This window comes from Fukomys damarensis, unplaced genomic scaffold, assembly GCF_012274545.1.
Source record: "Fukomys damarensis isolate Sample0158 unplaced genomic scaffold, DMR_v1.0_HiC HiC_scaffold_36, whole genome shotgun sequence".
NCBI lineage: Eukaryota > Metazoa > Chordata > Mammalia > Rodentia > Bathyergidae > Fukomys > Fukomys damarensis.
In genome coordinates, this window is record NW_022900948.1 from 37,754,283 (window position 1) to 37,766,844 (window position 12,562).

At 43.7% G+C, this 12,562-nt stretch overlaps 1 protein-coding gene across 5 annotated transcripts in view; it reads left to right on the forward strand.

The window, feature by feature from the left end:
• The window catches only part of Morn5 (MORN repeat containing 5), a 41,787-nt gene that overhangs the window by 2,202 nt on the left and 27,023 nt on the right, over positions 1-12,562 (forward strand). For 2 of the 5 annotated variants that reach the window (XM_010602962.3, XM_010602963.3), the window contains exons 2-3: positions 7,306-7,453; positions 9,532-9,643. In XM_010602962.3, the coding sequence (XP_010601264.1) occupies positions 7,306-7,453; positions 9,532-9,643 (260 nt within the window). The remainder of the gene's footprint in view (positions 1-7,305; positions 7,454-9,531; positions 9,644-12,562) is intronic. The other 3 variants (XM_010602965.2, XM_010602964.3, XM_033759061.1) reach the window with 2 other exon arrangements.

Sequence of the window (12,562 nt, forward strand, 5' to 3'; positions counted from 1 at the left end):
TTTTTTTTTTTTTTTTTTTTTTGGTACTGCTGAACCATAGTCGGGATTCCCAGACCTGAAGAGGACTTCTCAGTTTTCTGTAATTGGCAGAAGTCAGAAGTTGTCTTGCTTGTTACACTTCTTTCCATAATTTGGCCATGTATTCTATATTGAATTTATTTTTTAATAGTAATTATCTGGAATTGTATTTGGGGCCTCTCAAATTTCAGCATGTGATGAGAGAGACATCATACATAGTACAGGAAAAAGGGCTTCAGTGTGAGAGAGGTTTGGGCTCAAGTCTACCACTTACTGGTTGTAAACTTAATTAACATTTATTCTTCAGTTTCCTCATTTGTGTATGGGAAAATAATTCTGGTCCATCAGAGTGTTCCAAGAAATATGTAATGGAGCTTAAGAGTGTTATGTATATGTGGTAAAGAACTAGTAGGATGTTTTGTTTGTTTTAGAGGAGGTGATTTCCTTTTAGAGTTTTGTTTGTCTTGTTGGGTTTGTTTGTTTGTTTGTTTGTTTGTTTGTTGAGACAGGTTCTGGCTTTATAGTTCAGGCTGGCCTTTTTAATTCACTGTGTAGCCCAGGCTGGCCTTAAACTCATGGTGATCCTCCTGCCTCAGCCTTCCAGTGCTGGGATTACAGGTGTGCACCACCACACCCAGCTGTCTTGTTTTTGAAATGGGATCTCACTACCTTGCCCAGATTGGCCTCAAACTCACAATCCTCCTGCCAAGTAGCATTTCCTTTTAGAGTTTAAAGAAAGAGAATAGCTTCTTTATTTATTGGGAAATTGATATTTAACTTTTATTATGTAGAATCCACTGCTGCTGGCAAAAATATAAAATGGTACAACAGCTTTGGAAAAGCTCAATAGTTTCTTTAAAAATTAGATAAGCTTTCCACTTCTAGGCATTTATCCCCTAGAAATGAAAGTGTATTTCCATATAAAGGGACATACATGAGTGTTCAAGCTTATTTATTTGTAATAACTGAAAGCTGGAGACAACCCAAGTATCCCATCAAAAGGAAATGAATAAAGAAATTGTAATATATCCATTTAAATATTACTCAGCAAGAGAAAGGAGTGGATTACCGGTACGCACAACAACATGAGTAAATTGCAAAATAATTCTGTTGTATGAAAGAAGCCATAAAGAGTCCATATGGAGGACTGGAGATGTAACTCAGTGGTTGAAAGCCTACCTATGTGTGTGAGGCCCTGAGTTCAATCCCCAGCACCCACACACACACAAAGTACATATAATATGATGCTGATTGTATAAAACGTTTGAAAATGCACTAATCTACGGTGGCAGAAAGCAGGTCAGTGGGCATGAGGGTTATGGGGAGAGGGGCACAGATTATAGAAGGGCGTGCAGAAAGATTGGGGGGTGAGTAAGTAACAGATACATTAATTATCCCTTGATTGTAATGATGTTTTACCAGGTGTGGATCAAAACTTACCAAACTGTACTCTTTACATATGTGTATTATGCTGTATGTCAGTTATACTTTTTAAAACCTAAAAAATTTAAAAAAATTCAATGAGATACATACCATGTGTGAATATACAGAAAAGTTAGCATAGGAGCTGTCTGAATTCCAGATAATGGTCTCCCTGGAAGAATAGTACAATTGAGTTTTAGATAACTCCATGGTAAAGCAGCATAAGGTAAGTACCAAAGGAGACCTACAAATCGAGTGCACACAGGGAGACCAATAATACTTAGGCAGCAACCACTATGCTTTGCTTGCATATTCCCACCTCATAGCAATTCTAGGTGATAGACATCATAATCCTGTCTTACAAATGGGAAAAAAATAGGCTCAGAGTAATTACGAAACTTGGCCAGAGTCCCCTAGATAATATTATTTGGACAAGGAGAGACTAAAAACCAGGTCTGGTTCTAAAGTTTTTACTATAGAGCCCTGCAACTAGGCCCCTACAGAGGCTCCTCCCAGCTCAGACCGTCCCCAAAAGCTTCACGGAAGAGATGGTATTTGACATGGGTGTTGGAGGTTGGATAGGATTTCGGTGAGTAGAGAAGCTCTGTGAAGAATGTTGTCCCACAGAGGAAACAGCATGGCAATAGCTCAGAGGGCATGCGTAGGCAAAGGCAGGCAGTGAGTTTGGCTGGAGGGTTGGGTGGGCCTTGAGGCGCTGTGGAAGGTGAAATGGGGGTTAGATGGTACTTTGGCAGGGAGATTTCAGTACTTTCCACCATTCTGGCAGTGGAAGAGCCATAAGAGCCTCGATAAGGCCAAGCTTTGGCTGAAAGAATTAAGAAGCAAATGTAAGGTAGACATTTAAGGTATGGTAATCATGTCCTCCCTGTGGATTGAAGTCACTGTAAAGCAGCCCTTTGCTCTTTTTAACTTGCTTTGAATTTTGAATAAAGCCTTTTTTCACCTTGAATAGACTTGAAATGAAAGGGACGGAAAGACAGGAAGAGGAAAGAGAGAGGAAAAAGAGGGTGGTATAGGGAAGATGAGATCAGATCAGAGCCCACTATGGTTGTCTCAGAGAGAAACAGCAGGACCCTGGGCCAAGGCAGAAACACTGAGACTGTCATCAGACAGCATGGATTCTAGTCTTCAGTGATTATGGAAATCAAAACTGAAGCATGAATTTACAGGAAAAAAGCTTTAATTGGAAAGTAAGGAATATGACAAGGAATTTTATCTTGAAAAGCTGACAAAGATCAGTCTGGCCTTGACAAAGGAGAGTAAGAAAAAAAATAAGAAAAAGACCAACTTGAGCAGCTAGAAATGGATCAGACTGGCCCATCAACAGAGCCCAGGAACCAGTTTTGTGGAGTGTTGTAGTGGGCTTGCACCTGATTGATCCTTTTCTCGGTCCTGTTTTCCTAGCTCGAGTTGAATCCTTAGGACTGGAGGGGCAATTCTGTTGCCATGGGAGTTGTCCTCAGGACTTGAGAGACAATTTCTTTATGTGTGGTTTTGCTGGAATCCAAGCTTTAAGACAATGAAGGCTTCTATGTGTAGATATTCTCTGTCTTGAAGATCAACAAGATAGGCTAGGTAGATTTAGGGCCAATAAACAAGCTATTCCTTTAATGACTAATGTGCCTGTATGCAGAGCTGAGAAAGATTTGACCGAAGTTTTACAACATGAAAGTCAAGCTTTTTTCTACTTTTAATTATCTCCCATACATTTGTAGGCCCAAGTAAAGAGCCCCAGTTTAAAAAAAAAAACATTTTAAGTCCTTGTCTTTCATACCAGAAAATTCAGATCATGCTGTTCATAAATAACAGGTTAAGGGCCCAGGAGTTTGTCTGTCCCCTGACTTTATGGTGGTTTCTCACTATGCTGGGCTGCAGGAAAGAGGAAAATGGAGGAGAGGTTTGGGGTCATTGCCAGGGCCTGGCAGCTGATTGGCTTCAGTCCCATCCAGAGACTGCTGTCAGCTCCAGCCCAGCTCCAGGCTTTGAACCGGGAGGGTTCTGATGCAGATCAAGGAGACAAGAGAGTTCTTGAGGAGGAGCTGGTCTGGGGAGGAGAGGCTGAACTCTGCACAGGGTAAGCTGGAAACTTCTGACCACTGGGGTCTAGTAGGCAGAGCTCAGAGACGGGCCTGGGACTTGACTGTGGAGGCAAGGTTCTCAAGCAAAGAGCCAGGGAGAGAAGAAGAGTTCTCTCTCCTCCTTGTCTTGCAGTGGAGTAAAAGCAATTTTTTTTGAGCTCTTATTCTGCGTCCAGCCTCTCACTATAGTTTCACTGCCATTATCTCATTCCAGTGTCTCAACAACTCTGGGGTAGAAGGTAATGTTGTTGTCCCCATTTCACACATGAGAAATGAAGGTTTTGAGGGGCAGAGGTTGGGCCAAGGTCATCGAGGGACAGGGTGGTGAAGTCAGTTACATCCCAAGTCTGCCTGGCAGACTTCACCACAACACCTGGGGCCTATGCCAGCACTTCCTGTTATCTGTTCTGTCAGCTTACTGGCTTCTGTGTCCTTCTTTCCTGACTCAGTAGGTGTTTACAGGAAAGTGTGTTTATAAGGAAGTGTGCAGAAGAAATAATATCAAGAATCAACAGGGCTGGGGATTAGCTCAGTGGTTCTGCTCCCCGCCTCACAAGCGCAAGGTCCTGAGTTCGATCCCCAGTACCAAAAAAAAGAAAGAATCCACAAATGGGATCATATCAAATTTAATAGCTTCTGCACAACAAAGGAAACAGCCATCAGAGTGAAGAGAGCCTACAGAACTGGAAAAAAATTTTGCCAGCCACACCTCAGAAAGAGGTATATATAAAGAACTCAGAAAAGTTAGACCCACCCCAAAATAAAAGACCTAATTAAAAATTGGACAACTGAAATTAGTAGATACTTCTCAGAAGAAGAAATACAAATGGCCAATAAATGCATGAAATGCCAATTAGAACAATACTGAGACTACATCTTACTCCAGAAAGAATGGCCATCATCAAGAAATCAAATAATCTACTCAGCCATAAAGAATTCGAAACTAGAGATGTTTATAGCTAAATGGATGCACATTGAGGCCATACTTTTAAATAAATAGGACACACATGTGTAAATACTGAGTAGTTTCTCTGGTGTGAGAAACTGAAAGTGTAAATAAGGACCAGAATGTATAATAGATAATTTGAAATAGGAAGAAAAGGTTCAAAGTGGAAGGGGAAGTGGGAGGGGTAAAGGTAAGGATAGAAGAAAAAGGAATAAATATGAAAAAAAAGGAAAAAAATAGAAACATAGCCTCTGTAAACAGCGTTGAAGGAAGGGCAGAGGAATGGGGAAAAAAATAAGAACCAAGATATATCGTGTGAAGTGCAAATTCTTAATGATGAATGTCATCATACTATATATCTAAAATGTACCAATAAATTTAATGAATAAAAAATGAATTGTTACCTTTAAAAACAAGAAATCAAATAACAACAAATGAGGGTAATGCTGTGGGGAAAATTGTTGGGAGAAATGTACATTAGTACAACTGCTGTGGAAATCAGTACGGAGATTCCTCAAAAAACTAAAACCAAAAGTAAAGAAATAAATACCATTAAACTAGAAATTCCATTTGATCCAGCTATTGCTCTTCTAGGTATCTCCCCAAGAGAGTTACAGTCATCATATTACAGTGATCCATGCATACCCATGTTTATAGCAGCACAACTCATAACAGCTAAATCTTAGAAGCAGCCTATGTCCATCAACAGAGGAATGGATGAAGAAAATGTTATATTTACTCACAATGGAAACTACTCTGCCATAAAGGAGGATGAACTTGAATCATTTATAGGAAAATGGATGCACCACCTTGAGAATGTAATGCTAGGTGAAATAAATGAAGTACATGAGCTTAAATATTTCATTGTTTCTCTTTCACGAGAAACCCAAAATACAAGTAGAGATCAAAATAAAAGATAAGGGCCGGGGATTTAGCTCAGCGGTTCGGTGGCCTGCCTTGCAAGCGCAAGGTCCTGAGTTCAATCCCCGGTACCAAAAAAAAAAATAAAAATAAAACAAAATAAAAGATAAATAGTAGGAAGTAAAGAGATAGATCTTCAAATGGGAAGGAGAACAAGAGATGGAGAAGCGGGGAAGGAGAGGAACGGAAAGGGATGAAAAAAGAACTGAAATGGATTATGAACACATACCAATTCACCACCAGGAATATGATCATTCCGTGCTACAAACATGACCTAATGAAAAATAAAAACTTCTAAAAAAGAGAGCCCAGGATTTAGCTCAGTGGTTCTGTTGCCTGCCTCGTGAGCTCAAGGACCCGGTTTGATCCCTGGTACCAAAAAAAAAAAGAAAGAAAGAAAGAAAGAAAGGTGATATCTATAAGTATCAGTTCCCCACAATGAATGTATTTATGTATCCTCAACATATACTAACACATTTTGGGGGGTGTGTGGTACCAGGGACAAACTTAGGACCTTGCACTTACAAGGTGGGCATGGTGCCACTGAGCTAAATCCCTGTCCCTGATACATTTTTAAAACGTCGGAAAATATTAAAAGGAAAAATTTGAGACATAAACCATTCAATTTCTTAATAACTTTTACTTAAGAGAAAAGAAGTGTGAGCTGGGTGTGGTGGCTCAGGCCTGTAATCCCAGCATTCTGGGAGACTGAGGCAGGAGGATCTCAAGTTTGAGTTTAGCCTGGGCAATTTCATGACTTAGCAAGACTATGTATGAAAAAGAAGCTGGGGCTGTAGCGCAATGTGAAGACCTTGTGTTTAATTCTCAGTACTGCTGAGAGGCGGGGAGAAGAGGGGGAGAGAGGAGAGAGAGTGGAGAGCGGGGGAGAGAGAGAAAAGAGAAGAGAGGAGAGGAGAGGAGAGGAGAGGGAGGGTTCAAAACCTAAACTCTGAAGAGCCCCTAGGAGAAGTGGCTTTAGCCAGTGGAGAAGGATTGAAGAAATGAATAAAAGCATGTTTCTTTTTTCTTTCTTTCTTTCTTTTTTTTTGGTACCAGGGATTGAACTCGGGTCCTTGCACTTGCAAGGCCAAAAACATATTTCTTAAGCATTCACTGGGTGGCACAACTTTCTGGGGAGCTGCCATCCATCAGCAGGATTAATCTCAGATTCTCTTCAGCTCTTGCACCTAAAGGAATTGGATAGCTGGAGTGTGGAGCTGTGCTCCTGTCAGGCCCCTCTTTCCCCCATAGGACACTTGCTGTACTTGTGCATTCACTTGCGCGCACACACACACACACACGCACACACACGCACACATCTTCCACTAGGCTGTAAGCCCCCTGCCCCAGAGACTGCCTCTGCCCCCATTGCTGCTGCATTCTGTGCAGACCCGGCTCTCAACACAGTACCTGGCTGATCATGGGTGCTCTGTACTTATCTATTTGGAAGGAAGGGCCTGCCTGAGGCAAGCAGGGAAGAAGAAAGACAGAAGTTCGGAGAAATATCCACATCTAGAAAACGATGGAGAAAGATTCAAACCCACATCTCCTGCCTCTAAATTTCCTACTTCAAATATCCCACTTGTTCAAGGGCCTGAGTGGGGGCTGGTAACAGAGGACAGTGTGGCTTTGGGGACATCCCGGCCCTCTCTGGGCCTAGCAGGGAGGTATTTCAGTGGACAGCAGCAGCTCCAGCATAAACTGTAGGACAAGGGAGGATGAAGATACAAAACTCATCCCCCTATTTAACAATACTGTTGAGATTTTGAGGGAAACAAAATAAAAACTTTGTTTTATTGCTGGGACAAGTATTGTCTGAGGATGCTGGGATGAAGTCCCTGCCCACATCCTCCCCACTGGCTGTCACACAGGTCTCAGTAAATTCCTGTGTCCTTGCAGGATGGAAGGCAACGCCGAATACATCCTCCCTACTGAAACAAGGTATGTCGGAGAGATGAAGGATGGCATGTTTCACGGCAAAGGAACCCTGTACTTCCCCAGCGGGAGCCGATACGATGCTGACTGGGAGAAGGGACTGGCTGTCAAGGTGATCAGAGGGGAGATCTTGGGCAGGAAGAGCTCCCCACTTACACTGCCTGGTGCCTACCTCCTTCCATTCTCCTCCCTGCTTCTTGACCCACAGCTCTAGAATCTTCTCCCTCTGGATCTGGAAGAGCCCCTAGAGGGCCATTAAGAGTTTCAGTCCTGTTATACCACTTCCTGTCAGATCTGGGGCCCATGATTTTGCCTCTCTGAGACGCTAGGTCAGAAGTCAAACTGGGTCATCAGGGACAAAGCCCTGGGGGAGGGGGGGAGGGTCTGTTTCCTCACCTTTTCCAGTTTTCAGAAGCTGCCTGCATTTGTTGGCTCCTGACCACACATTGCTCCAACCTCCACTTCCGGTACTATATTACCTTTCCTTTCCCTGTTTTTGTCATCACCTCGCCTCCTTTCACCCAGACCTTGCTGTTTCCCTATTATAAGGACTTGGGCACACCCAGATGATCCAGGCTAACTTCCCACACTTCAGGACCCTTCATTTAATTGCATCTGAAAAGTTTCCTTTGCCATGCAAGGTAACATATTAAGTCCCAGCAGACATTGATGTGTTTGGGGAACTACTGTTCAGCCTGCCGCAATAGTAATAGGTATCTGCTAGGAGGATTGTGGAGGTAAATCATATAAAATTTGTGAGCACTTGGCCAAGTTCCTGACATGTAGTGGGCACTTATTACTATTACTATTGCTACCACTACCTCTGCTATTATCATTATAAATTAGCTAATTCAGAGATCCCAGACCTGAGATTTATGGACCATCAGTAGATTATGGACCAGTGAAACCTAATTTTTATACTAAAGTTTCTATGTCTATGGGACTGTTTTTCTCTGGGGAAAAGATCTATAGGTTTTATCCATTTCACTAAGAGTGTGTTAGGGCCTCATAATAGTAAAAAAAAAAAAAAAAAATTAAAAACACTTGTTGTTTTATAGCTTGAACAATCTAAGCCCCAGGAAGGGGATGTGACTTACCCAAGGTCACACAGTGAACTAATATTATTGTGGGAATTTCCACCCCTGTTTCCTGATGCCTAGGCCAATATCATTTCTACATCCTGAGACTCCCTTTAGCACTAAGGCAGCAAAAGCAGAATGCATGTGTTTGGACAGAGGGCCATGGCTGATGGCTCTGACTTTTCTAGCTATAATAATAATAATAGAATAATATCAACATTTGTGAATGCTTACTATTTGTCTGTTATTAGAGTTCTCTGGGAAAGGAGAACCAAAAGGAGATAGAGATGATAGATAGATGATAGATAGATAGATAGATAGATAGATAGATAGATAGATAGATAGAGATTTATTAAGAGGGATTGGCTCATGAGATTATGGAAGCTGCCCTAAAATCTGTCCTCTGCAAGTTGAAGGCCCAGGAAAACCAGGGCTCTGGGTCTAGTTCAAGCTTAAAGGCTGAGAACCAGGGAGTCCTGATCAGAGTCAAAAGGCCCGAGAATCAGGAGTGCTGATGTCCAAGAGGAGGAGAAAATGGATGTCTGTGCTTGAGCAGAAAGCAAATTGGCCCTTCCTAATCTTTTTCTTCTTTTTCTTTTTTTCAGGGGGGAGGGTACCTAGGAGTGAACTCGGAACCCCATACTTGCAAGGCAGGCGGTAGCACCGCTGAGCTAAATCTCCAGCCCTCCCTTTTTCTTCTATCCAGGCTTTCAAAGGATGGGATGCTGCCCACCTGCTTTCCTCAGTCTGCATCCATTAGTCCAGTCCAGTTGCCACATAGAATCAGCTACCACAACCAGGCACCATGCTAAATGCTTTCCAAACACCATCTCATTGAACTCTCACTCCCCCTACTTACTCTGTACCAGTGTTATCCCACTTTTACAAAAGTGGATACAAGGGCCAAGAGAGGTTGTTATCTGCTCGAGTTCACACTGAAAGTTACCTTACTGACCGGCAGGCACAGAGCTCAGTATTTACATCCATTCCTCTGCTCCTCACAACCATAATAATTGTGATAGTCACCACTTCATGTCTGTGGCAATGGGAAACCACCTTATAAGCAGAAAGGCTTCAGCTGCTCAGTTGCATGTGTGCCCTTGTATTCCAGGGCACGTACACCTTCGCAGACGGTCTGCAGTATGATGTAGAGCACTGGCATTATTGCGACAGTTATGACCGGAGATTTTACACGGAGATCTGCTATGGCTTGAGACCTTCAGGTATTCAGGCCCCTTCCCCCTTCTCCACACCCAAACTTGGAGGGAAACTGGAAGCAACTTTTTTTTTTTGGTACCGGAAATTGAACTCGGGTCTTTGCACTTGTGAGGCAGGCGGCAGAACCACTGAGCTAAATCCCCAACCCTACTGGAACCAACTTTAAAGGGGTGCCTGTGGTCCACTTTAGCGCCTTAAAGGAGAGGAACCGAACAGCCGCAGAACCCAAAGGAGCTGGGTCCTGGAGCCAGAAAGGCCAGTCCTTAAATCTTAGCTCCTCTGGACTGGCCAGGGACGGTTAGCAATGCTTCAGTTTCTCTCTCCAAGATGGCTCTGATAGCCTTGTCCACCTCACAAGATTGTTGTCAGTAAGATAATTCCTGTAAAGGGCTCAGAAGATTGTGTTGTGTGCACCTGCCACTGCTTCTGATTTATGGTACCTGCTCTCACCCTGAAGATAGGTATTTGTTTTAAAAGGTAGGAGGGCAGAGAGCAGCACTGACAGAGCATGTGCTCTGTGTAGGTGCTGGCTGAGGTTCTCTGTAATCACTGTCTCATTGACTCCTCAGAGGCCCTTGCCTGGTCCCCTTCCTTGTCTGATACCACAGAGGAGAAATTTCATGCCACGGAGTCCAAATTTGTTTCCCAATGGCAGAGCTCACCTACGAGCCTCTGACTTCCTCTCTGATACCCGCTGCATCCTCCCACCCTTCTGCAGAAGCACATTCCACCCAAGAGGGTGACATTTTGGCCAAAAGTCTGGCTTCAGAGAGTGGCAGTTTTAGGGGTTCTCTGTATGTCTAAGACTAATATTAGATCTAATGAACCCCAAGAAAAGCATGGTTTGGGGCACAGCAGAGACAATATATCAAAGATTACAAATGGCAAAGTGACTTTTAAACTGTAAATACAACCTCTGTTGAGACTGACAAGACTGAGTGGGCAGAACGTGGAGCCAGAGGGTCGGGGTTTGAGTCCTAGCATGCACCCTCGATAACTGGATGAGGCTGGACAAGTCAACCTCCAGTGAATCAGAAACCCCCAGAAAGCACTGGAGCCAGGCAGGCCTGAGTTTGTTGACCTTCTGACTTTGTGACCTTGGGCCTTGGATCCATTGTTTGACCAAGTGAATGACTGTCAGGAGCAATTCTACATAATTTTGGGGGAAAATCATTTGATTAGGCCTAGTTCTCCTGCGTACAGGGCAGCTATGGAGTGTCGAGACATAACTCTATTTTGGCCCCCATCACAGCTAGGATTTCAGTGGTTCAGGGATGCTGTGATGCTCTGGGACAAGATTACACCAGCTGAAGGCATCCTGGGAGGAACAAAATCTTATGCATAGTTCCTCATTGTTCTAGGATCTCCCTGCTGCCACTGCCCTCTGGGTGACCTTTGACATTTGTTGCTCTCCCCATGTACTGAACTCTCCACAAGGAGTGACCTTTGTCATTTGCCACTCTGATGGACCGAACTCTTTGCTCTGAGTCATCTGTTACATTTGTTTTCTCCTGGTGCATTGTGTGGCAAGCTTGGGGGCTTTCACCTTAGCTGCCCAGAGCAGCAATGACCAGGCCCAAAGCTCCGCTTCTTCTCACAGTCTCATTTTTTCTATCTTTCCTGTATAATAAGTTCATTCACCTTGTGCTGTCGTGGCTCGCAGGAGACTAAGACTTACTGCAGAGGTTCTAGTACCGTCCCCTTTCCCTGTTCCCCACAAATGACCTTCTGTCCCTTTCCTTTCCTGACCATCACACACAGCAGCATCTCCTCTCCCCACCTTCTGCAACTATGGATACTGGGATTTCCCAGAGTTCCCTGGCTCGGGCCTTTTTCTGTTATTCTAAACTCTACGCCTAAACAACTCGATTCACTTGTAAGCCTTAAACTGTCATGGACTCCCAGACTGAAATCAGAATGAGCCTCAGATTCTACATTCACCTGTTCAGGTCATTCCTCATCTCATGGGCACTGAATTCATCACCATCCCCACCAGGCTACTCTCCCCAGTGCTGGTACCACAGCGACTGTCACATCCATCCTCCTAGAAAAGCCTGCCCTCCCTTCCCCCTTCCCCCTTCCCCCATGTGTAGTTATCACCTGGCCCTGGAGATTCTGCCTCTTAAATGTATTCCTTCCTCTGTTCACTCAGCAGATATTTCCTGAGCACCTCTATTGCCAGGCAGTGTTCTCTTCATCCGCAGTCACTGCTATATTCCAGAACTCCCTCACTCTCCTCTTGATTGAGTACCTGATTTCCCAAGATCCCTGCCGGTCTCCATTCTGTGATCACTTTCATCTTTTAAAAATGTAGATCTGAAAAATAAAAATATAGATCTGAGCCGGCTCTGGTGATGCCCACCTGTAATCCCAGCACTCTGCAGAGCTGAGACAGAGAGATCGAAAGTTTGAGTACTGCCTGGGTAACTTGGTGATTTAGCAAGGCTGTCTCAAAATACACAATTGGAAAAAAGGGGCTGGGGGTGTAGCTCAGTGTAAAAGCTCTGGGTGCGAACCCTGGTACTAAAAAAAAAAAGTGGATCTGGTTGCCACCCACACATTTACCCCATCCAGTGCCACCAACCCTCAATATGAGGGCCCTACATTCTCAAAACTACTTGTTTTCTCTGGCTTCTACTGATGTGTCCACCTCATCCTCAGCTGCCCACTCTGGCTTTTTACTTTTTTTCTTGCCATGTTTGCTTCTTTTCTCTTCCTCAAAGAGACCACCCTTCTGCCATTTCTCTGCCTGAAATGCTCTAACCCTCCCACTTAACCCAAATAATTCCTTCCCATTCCTCAGGTCTCAGCTTTATGCCCATTTTTCCAGAATCCTCTTCTCTGAATTCCTAGACTAAGCGAGGTTCCCCTCTGGTATGTCACAGTGCAGCTGTGATTCTTTTCCCTGAGCATCCATGTTTATT